At 48.8% G+C, this 9,727-nt stretch overlaps 2 protein-coding genes across 2 annotated transcripts; both read right to left on the reverse strand.

Annotated features, from left to right (window-relative positions):
* Positions 1-289: 289 nt before the first annotated feature.
* Positions 290-1,231, reverse strand: LOC119716239 (olfactory receptor 14A16-like). Its single transcript, XM_038175755.2, has one exon. It carries the CDS (start codon positions 1,229-1,231, stop codon positions 290-292), a length of 942 nt encoding a protein of 313 aa, XP_038031683.2.
* Positions 1,232-8,560: 7,329 nt separating this feature from the next.
* LOC119718042 (olfactory receptor 14C36-like) lies at positions 8,561-9,499 on the reverse strand. The gene has a single exon (XM_038185127.2). The coding sequence runs from the start codon at positions 9,497-9,499 to the stop codon at positions 8,561-8,563; it is 939 nt and encodes a 312-aa protein (XP_038041055.2).
* Between the last annotated feature and the right edge of the window lie 228 nt (positions 9,500-9,727).

Genomic DNA, 9,727 nt, shown 5'->3' on the forward strand with positions numbered 1-9,727 from the left:
AAGAGAGGGATACTGAGAGCACTGAACTTATGCTGTCTTCTTGATTGTCTATACCTACAGAGGAAGCCTAGTTCAATACGTTGAATAGAAGATGTAGTCAAAGTAAATAATTACTTTATAAATTAAACCAATATCAAAAGTTATGAAAATAATAAAAATGAAAAATGAAATGAAAATCTCTCATGTCAGTTTCTCAAATAGAACAGTAGTGTTTAAAGGATTATTATTATTATTACAATATGATAATAATAGTAAGTATAAAAATGACATGATACAAATCACAAGAATGTTAACAGCACTGATGTTTAAGAAGCACATATAGAAACAGTTTCCTCACTGCAACCTTGAGCTCCTGGTTCCTCATGCTGTAGATGCGGGGGTTCAGTGCTGGAGGTACCACTGAATACAAAAGTGACACCACCAAGTCCAGAGATGGGGAAGAGATGGAAGCGGGCTTCAGGTAGGCAAACACGGCAGTGCCGACCATCAGGGAGACCACGGCCAGGTGAGGGAGGCACGTGGAAAAGGCTTTGTGCCGGCCCTGCTCAGAGGGCATCCTCAGCACTGCCCTGAAGATCTGCACATAGGACACCACAATGAAAACAAAACAAACAAATGCTAAAGAAAGACTAAACAGAACTGCCCAAACTTCTCTGAAATAGGCATGTGAGCAGGAGAGCTTGAGGATCTGGGGGATTTCACAGAAGAACTGGTCCACAGCATTGCCATGGCAGAGGGGCAGGGAAAATGTGTTGGCCGTGTGCAGGACAGCATTGAGAAAGCCACTGCCCCAGGCAGCTGCTGCCATCTGGGCACAAGCTCTGTTGCCCAGGAGGCTCCCATAGTGCAGGGGCTTGCAGATGGCAACGTAGCGGTCGTAGGCCATGACGGTGAGAAGGGAATACTCTGCTCCAACCAAGAAAGCAAAGAGAAAGAGTTGGACAGCACATCCTTGATAGGAGATGGCCCTGGTGTCCCAGAGGGCATTGGCCATGGCTTTGGGCAGAGTGGTGGAGATGCAGCCCAGGTCGAGGAGGGCGAGGTTGAGGAGGAAGAAGTACATGGGGGTGTGGAGGCGGTGGTGGCAGGCTACGGCGCTGAGGATGAGGCCGTTGCCCAGGAGGGCAGCCAGGTAGATGCCCAGGAAGAGCACGAAGTGCAGGAGCTGCAGCTCATGCGTGTCTGCGAATGCCAGCAGGAGGAACTCGCTCACAGAGCTGATGTTGGGCATTCTCTCACTGGACAAAGTTGTCTGTTGAAGAGGAGAAGGCAGAGCAACGTTAGAACAGAATGGTCTGAGGCAAACCTGTTGTAAGTCTTAGAACATTCCCAGCCCAAAACTCTCTTGTTGCAGGAGAACCTTTCTGCTTTTCTCTTGCTCTCAGACTTCCTCACCTCACACTGCAACCCAGCAGGACTCTCAAAGCCTACTGCATTGCCCACTGCCCTCCCAGAAACAAGACCCAACAAGAGCAGACCCCTCAAGTACCTGCAGCTGCATGACCCTGCAGCCAGACCCTTACCTTGTCAAGGGCTGTGCAGGTTTCTCCTGCAGGCAGCTCTCAGCATCCTCCCACTGCCAGCTGCCTTCAGCCCCTCTCTCCTTTTCTTTTCTCTGTGTCTGTGCCTCTGTGTCTCTTTCCTGCTGTGCTGTGCAGAGGAGCTGCTCCTGGGCACAGCTGTCTCTCTGCACTACGGCCCTCTTGCCACGAGCTCTCTCTGTCCCACGAGCCCGGCCCAGCTCAGCAGCACAGCACCAGCCCAAGGCACTGCAATCACCCCTCTGGGGGCTTTGCTGATGAGCCCACAAACCTCAGGCACTCAGAGACAATTGAAGACATCTCTCCAGAAGTCCAAGTCAGAAGCAAGTTTCCTGCAGTGTGCCCCTGGGGGCCAGCACTGACACAGCCTCCCTTGGAGCTCGTTAGAGCAGAACCCTGGAGGCAGTGAGGACAAGGAGACAAAGGCAATGTGAAAGTGACCCTGATGTGGAGGAAAACTGGATGTGTGTCAGCAAGTACAAGGGCCAGGCCTTGACCTCCAGTTCCCCTGGAAGGGAGATCCTTTTCTTCCACTCCTTGCTCAAGGCTCTTTGTGGGGCAGTAGGAGATGGGATGTGCATGGCCAAGTGCAGGAGCATGGTACGATACCTGCCTGCTTCACGGTTAGGAGCGAGGAGGCAATGAGGCCCTGGTGCTTTCACAAATAGCTTTCTCCTCATAGGCCTCAGTGACAGTGACAAAAGCCATAACCATGGACACAAAGACCTGGGTCCTGTTGGGACTTTTAGTCATGCCATCATCATTGCTCCTTTCCACATGAGGATGTCCTAGTGACTCTCAGACCTGCACCTCTTTACAAGCTAGTTTTTGGCACTTGTTCGTGTGGTGTCTCAGGGGATCTGAGCTGAGTCTGATAACTCAGACCTTCTTGGTGGCCATACTCCTCATAAGGCAGCTCTGTAGGAAACTGGCCTGGTTCCTGGTGTTAGGAATGTTTTAACAATCCGTGTCAATAAAGAACAGTCCTGTCTGCCTCTGGGCCCTGCACTGTCAATTTAATTCTTGAACCACAGATGCAGTGTGTCCCAGTCTCCCCCTCATTCTAGTCAATTTATCAAGTCTTCAGAAAATGCTCCCCAGACTTATGAACCTGTTTGCTTTTGTTATTCCGGACTTCTGTTTCTAACAGTTACAGCCTTTTTTTTTGTCTTTTTCGAGATTAACTTAACACTGCCATAGGTGTGACTGTCCCTGTGAATGGCTGGTGAGGAATGTTTTAATTACTCGTGAAGTGTCAATAAGAAAGCTATTTGTGTTTGTACAAAGTCTTTGATGCCTGGGGGTTTCAGAACAACTGATAACAACTAGTGAGTGTTTTGAGATACCATGCAGGCTTCTGATATCTGGCCAGGTGGCCAAGATATTAAGAAGAGAAAAAAAAGAAGCTGAAGGACGGCTGGGAGACAAGACCTGCAGGGGATGTTCTATAAACTTGATACGGTGCCAAAGGAGTACAAAGGGGAAGGATGAGAAAAAAACTTGGAGAGGAAGACTACAAGCCTTCAGCATGAAAGACCCCTAGAGACCCCCAGAGGGATCACCAGAGACTGATGTGCATGCTCCAGTAGGAAGGACTGGACCCCGGAAGCTAATTATAATAGCCTATTTTTTTAGAAGTAGTATGTATTAGTCTAGGAGTATAAAAATCAGCTACTTGATGTAACTGGTGTGCGTCCTGGTGGAGCGGAGACTCCCGTTGCACCCAGCACTGTTTACTTACCTCTATTCTTTTAATAAATCCTATTTTTTTATTTAATCCTATTTTGAAGGCTGAGCCATTTCTAACACTGGTGAGCAGGCACCACTGCTCGTATGGCATCCCTCATGCTGCCCAGGCCCTCCTCCTTCTGGGCACTGCTCACTCAGCAGGGTCCCAGTCTGCCCCCATGTGTGGGGTTGCTCTTCCTCTGCTGCAGTACTGGGTTCTTCTCCTTTTAAATGTCAAGAGATATCTGTAGGCAAAATCCTGCAGCTTCTCGAGGTTCACCCACACTGATGCTCCATTCTGTCAGCTCTTCATGTCTGTAGGCAGACAGTTCAACCTTCATGTGATTGTGCTGTCTCTGAGAAGACAGCAGCATCAAGAGCTGCAGGAAAGTTTGGATAACGCAGGTGTAATCAGTTGAATGGAATTCTAGCACAGGAACAGAGAAGGGTAGGGGATGGAAGGCTGCCAGGTCCCACATTTGCTGCGCTTCCTTCTCATGCATGCTGCCAGTTTTTCTGGAGCTGTGTCCTGATGTTATGGGGCTGTGCAGGTCAAAATTAGAAGGACCAAAGCCCACCTGGAGCTCAATCAGTCTATGACTCTCAAAGACAATAAACACTGCTTATAGAAATACTTTAAATAAAGGAGGATTAATGAGAATCATAATTCTTTATTGGATGTGGGCGAAATCTGGTAATGATCTAGAGACAAGATAAAGGCTGAGGTAATTAATTCCTTCTTTACCTCTGACTCTAGCAGATGGACCAGTTGTTCCCCTTGATGTTTCTTCCTCCTCATGGCCAGTGTCAACATTCCAGGGAACGCTTCATGGGTGTTTCTCCTTTCCTGCTCTTTCCTACTACCACAGAAAGCTCCATCAGGGTGGAGACCCCTCCTGAAGTAGGCATCCCAACCCAGCAGGCTATTTCTGGCCTGTCAGCCAAGCTGACACAAGTCACCTCAGCAGCAGCTTCCGAGCCATGGGCCTGTTGCTGGCCTTGCAGCTTCTTGGCTAGACACAGCCAAGCCTTGTGCCTGCTGCTGCCCAGTCATGGACTCAAGCAGAAGGGACAGGACAACCCATCTGGGGGCCTTCTTTGTGTCTGGGTCCTCCTGGGTCTGGAGGCAGAGGGGATCCCCCAGTCAGCATGCCAAGCAGGTGCCTTCTGCTGGCCTAGCAGGGCCACTGCCAGATGTCAGCCCAAAAGTGCAGCTCCCAGGTCTATGTCAAGAGTGACCTGCCACCTCCAGACAGAAGTGACCTCCCAGTCCCTTTGCGTGACACGTTCCTGCTGCTGGCCTATCAAGTGCAGAGACAGAAGTGGCCTCACAGTCCCTGCCACAGTCACATTGCTCCTGCTTGGCCATGACATACTGAGGCAGAGCTGAGCTTTCTCTAGCCCGCTTGGTATCTCTTTTTGGTTTCTGGGTTAGAGATTAAGCAATGTTTTAGTGGGAGTGTTTGGTGTTCTGCTTTTGCTGTCAGGTCTTTGGTTATGATATGGACAAGCTCTATGTGTTTGTTTTTTTTTTTTTGTTTTTTTTTTTTTCTGCCAAGGTTTCTAAGGTTAAATAGAGCATTTTAATGTAAGTGTTAAGGGATTAGATTGGAGTTATCAAGAGAGAAAATTGATTTCTTTCAGTTTGTTGTAGTAACATTTAGGTATATTTAACGTTAAAATTACTGGCTCACGTAAGGTAAGGGCCATATATGACTGTTTTAAGTCAGTGTTACTGCAATACCGGCATTGCATGAATGCTCTTACCTCTATGAAATTATTAATTTCTTCTGGCCATGCTCCTCTTAGCACCCCAAAATCTCACATGCCTCTTGTTCAGGCTGCTCCTGACCTCCCTATATCTTATTGGGATCAGCTTTTTGTCCCGCTCTACTCTGCGCTGGTGCGGCCTCACCTCGAGTACTGTGTGCAGTTCTGGGCACCACAGTATAAAAAGGACATGAAACTGTTGGAGAGTGTCCAGAGGAGGGCTACGAAGATGGTGAAAGGCCTGGAGGGGAAGACGTACGAGGAACGGCTGAGGGCACTGGGCCTGTTCAGCCTGGAGAAGAGGAGGCTGAGGGGAGACCTCATCGCAGTCTACAACTTCCTCGTAAGGGGGTGTCGAGAGGCAGGAGACCTTTTCTCCCTTAACATCAGCGACAGGACCCGCGGGAACGGGGTTAAGCTGAGGCAGGGGAAGTTTAGGCTTGACATCAGGAGGAAGTTCTTCACAGAGAGAGTGGTTGCACACTGGAACAGGCTCCCCAGGGAAGTGGTCACTGCACCGAGCCTGACTGAATTTAAGAAGAGATTGGACTGTGCGCTTAGTCACATGGTCTGAACTTTTGGGTAGACCTGTGCGGTGTCAAGAGTTGGACTTGATGATCCTTAAGGGTCCCTTCCAACTCAGGATATTCTATGATTCTATGATCTAAGTGTCTCTGTCTCACCTCTGTTGGCTCCTCCATTCTGAGAAGGAAGTAGCATTGTAGTCAGGAGAGAAAAAGACACAAAGGTCTTTAGGAGCATCCTGCACAATGTGCCTATCAGCCCTGTTCTTCCATAAAATTACGCTTCCTACCTACAAGTTTTGTTTCCCAAATGGCTTCTGTGGATCCCAGTCTACTTTTCCCAGGCCCTCTCACATGTTTCAGTTTTGGATGTGCAGGGATGGGATAAGGAAAACCAAGGCATGGATGGAACTCAGCTTGGCAAGGGATGAAAACAATAACAAGAAGAGATTCTGTAGATACATTGCTCAGAAAAGAAAGGCCAAGGATAGTGTACCCCCTTCTGATGGATGAGAAGGGTGAACTGGTAATGACAGACATGGAGAAGGCTGAGGCACTCAACAACTTCTTTTCTTCAGTCTTCCCTGCCAGTCAGGCTTCCCAAGTCTTTCATTCCCTGAAGCCATAGATAGAGGCTTGGGGGTGCAAATTCCCACCTGTTGTAAGTGAAGAGAAGGTTTGAGGCCACCTGAAGAAGCTCAAGAAGTAAAAGTCTATGGGGCTTGATGACTTGCATTCCAGGGAGTGGAATGCTGTGGCTGAGGCTGTGGATGTTCCATCTTTTGGGGTGTTTAAGGCCACGTTAGATGAGGCCCTGAGGAACCTGATCTAGGGGGTGATGTCCCTGCCTATGGCAGGGGGGTTGGAACTAGATGATCATCAAGGTGTTTTCCAACTCAACTGTTGTATGATTCTCTGATTCTGTGATTGTGCTTCAGAGGCAAATTAATAATAACAGTAATAACAGTAATAACAGTAATACCAATAACAATAACAATGACAATAATAAAAGCATGATATTGAGTTTCAGAATACTCAGTGATCCTTTGTGATACGGTTTAGTGGAGGACTTGTTAGTGGTAGGTCAGAGGTTGGACTAGGTGATCTTGGAGGTCTCTTCCAACCTAGATGATTCTGGGATTCTGTGATCCAGTTCATCCATGAGACAAAACCCTGCAAGCAGCACGAAGGACACTGAAATGTGGCCTAACATGAAGGAGACTCCAGATCGCTGGTGTAGAAACAGTATTTTTGTGCCATGACCAACGTGGTATATGCTGCAGGAAAAGGCCTGCGTCTGAAGTAAAAGGCCTAGGCCAGCACCGGTGTGGCACAGGCTTGAGATTTGGGTGTTTGTGAACATTATGGAACCACAGGATCTTTAAGGTCCCTTCCAACATGAGCAGTTCTATGATTCTGTGCTTAGCAGCCCTGTACAGCCCCTGTACGGCCCAGCCTCAGTTCATGCCCCTCAGCTTGTGCTCCAAAAGTGCTCCCTCACGTCACTTGTCCCACCTGCATTCCTTGGCTACCCCAGGGCATCCTGGAGGCAGTGGCCACCTCTGAATAGAGAATGGAAACCAGCCATGAAAGTAGACCTAGGAAAAAAAGGGAACCTGTGCATAAAAGGACTCTAAGTCACAGCTGAAAGAGTCTTTTATGGCAGCACCACCAGCTTTTTTTCTATGAATTCTCTTGATTTAGTCTCATAGGTTTTTTATTATTATTATTATTATTTTATTTATTTATTTATTTACAATTGACAGCACTGTGGACAAGGATTATCTACCAAAGTATGCTTTTTCTGGGAATAGTCTTATGCAAACATTTACCAAAATATATTTCCCAACTTTTTTTTTTTTTTCTTCTTCCTCCACCTCCCGTTCTTCAAGCAGAACTCCAAGGGAAGAAGCCACTGAATTAAAGAATAACTCATGTTGAAGAGATCAAGACTTGGAAAAGTGCTCCATGCCAACATAAAGGGAGACCAAAAAGGGTCAACAGTGTTGGCCCAAGTGCCCATGACTGAAGGGTGCTGCTGGTAACTGGCTGGCAAGAGGACTTGGTATTACTAATGTCCAGCCAACTTCTCCCCCCCCAACTTCATCCCCTTCTTCAGTGTGAATATCAACAACGTGGCTAAAGGGAGACTCCAGGAGACTATGGCAAAGGCCTTGCCAAATCCAGGTTCACCACATTCCCTTCTCTCCCCTCCCCTACTGCTTCGCCTGAGACAGGACTTTCCCCATCACACTCCCATGGGCAGAGGTGACAACTGCAAATCTCCCAGTCCTTTTTCTTGTCCTTCCTGACGACAAGTTTGCTGTCTGCTTTTTCCAAGTCCCCAGAAATCTCTCTGATCCAAACGCTTGATGGCCTGGTCCAGAAAGGCAGGGTAGTGTGACACAGCATATTGGTTGTCCTGTCCCTTCTGCTTGAGTCGATGAGTGGGCAGTGACACAGTGTGAGAGGGGCATCTGCAATGAGCCTGTGAGAGGGGGGTTACAGAAATCTCACAGAGACACTGGGGGTTGGTTCTGCAGTCACACAGGGCAACAGCAGCGCTCTGTGAGGTGTCCACATCTGAGCTGGCCTCCCACTCTCCTCATACACACAGGGCTGTTGAGAGACATGGTCTCTGCCTTGCACACCACGCACAGTGCACTGCAGTGCCTGCAGTGTCCCTCTGGCTCCTGCAGCCACTGCCAGAGGCTGGGAGGCACCTCAGCCCTGAAGTGCTTTGCCCTGCTCTGCCCTCCTCTGAGGTGCCCCAAGGCATGAGGAATGGTCACAGGGACCTTGCTTCAAGCAAGCACATCTCAGAGCTGGATAAAGGTGACTTCCCAAGGCATGTTAATTGACCTCGTGACACTGTCTGCCCCACTGGCCTTCATGAGACTTATAGGAATGGCTGATGGCATTTGTGCTCGCTCGTGTTCATCTCTCTATGTGTGTATCTGTGCAATGCATTCTGGGTCATATGCAGAAGAAAAGGGGCTATTTTTTTGATTTTGAAACATCTCTAGTCATCAGTCTCCTCAAGGCATCCTTGAGATCCTGGTTCCTCATGCTGTAGATGAGGGGGTTCACTGCTGGAGGCACCACTGAGTACAGAACTGCCACCACCAAGTCCAGGGATGGGGAAGAGAGGGAGGGGGGCTTCAGGTAGGCAAACATGTCTGTACTGACAAACAGAGAGACCACGGCCAGGTGAGGGAGGCACGTGGAAAAGGCTTTGTGCCGGCCCTGCTCAGAGGGTATCCTCTGCACTGCCCTGAAGATCTGAATATAGGACACCACAATGAAAACAAAACAACCAAATACAAAAGAAAAACTGAACGCAAGTAACTCAACTTCCTTGAGGTAGGCATCTGAGCAGGACAGCTTCACGATTTGTGGAATTTGACAAAAGAATTGGTCTACAGAGTTGCCTTGGCAGAGGGGCAGGGAAAATGTAGTGGCTGTGTGCAGGACAGCATTGAGAAAACCACTGCCCCAGGCAGCTGCTGCCATCTGGGCACAAGTTCCGCTGCCCAGGAGGCTCCCGTAGTGCAGGGGCTTGCAGATGGCAACGTAGCGGTCGTAGGCCATGATAGTTAGAATTGAATACTCTGAACCAAAGAAGAAGACAAAAAAGAGAACTTGAGCAGCACATCCTTGATAGGAGATGGCCCTGTTGTCCCAGAGGGCATTGTCCATGGCTTTGGGCAGAGTGGTGGAGATGCAGCCCAGGTCGAGGAGGGCAAGGTTGAGGAGGAAGAAGTACATGGGGGTGTGGAGGTTGTGGTCACAGGCTACGGTGGTGATGATGAGGCCGTTACCCAGGAGGGCAGCCAGGTAGATGCCCAGGAAGAGCGCGAAGTGCAGGAGCTGCAGCTCGCGTGTGTCTGCGAATGCCAGCAGGAGGAACTCGCTCACAGAGCTGCTGTTGGGCATTTTCTGACATTGAACACGGCTGCCTATTTGAGAGAAAATGGTAGAAAGTTTTAGAAAAGATTTTTTTGGGGAGGAACTACTGCAAGCCTTAGAGTACACCCCAGACCAAGACTCAGTATGTGAAGACATTTTCTGCAGTTGTCATGCTTGAGCTGTAGCTGGTGTTAGCTGAGAGTGGCACTGGAAGAATGGGTAGTTGTGGGCTCCCTAGTGTTCCTTCCTGCCATG

This window comes from Anas platyrhynchos, chromosome 31 (genome assembly GCF_047663525.1).
Source record: "Anas platyrhynchos isolate ZD024472 breed Pekin duck chromosome 31, IASCAAS_PekinDuck_T2T, whole genome shotgun sequence".
Classification (NCBI taxonomy): domain Eukaryota; kingdom Metazoa; phylum Chordata; class Aves; order Anseriformes; family Anatidae; genus Anas; species Anas platyrhynchos.

Bases quoted from the DNA above. Each gene is read 5' to 3' on its own strand.
- LOC119716239 (XM_038175755.2), bottom strand. From the start codon at position 1,231: ATGCCCAACATCAGCTCTGTGAGCGAGTTCCTCCTGCTGGCATTCGCA.
- LOC119718042 (XM_038185127.2), bottom strand. From the start codon at position 9,499: ATGCCCAACAGCAGCTCTGTGAGCGAGTTCCTCCTGCTGGCATTCGCA.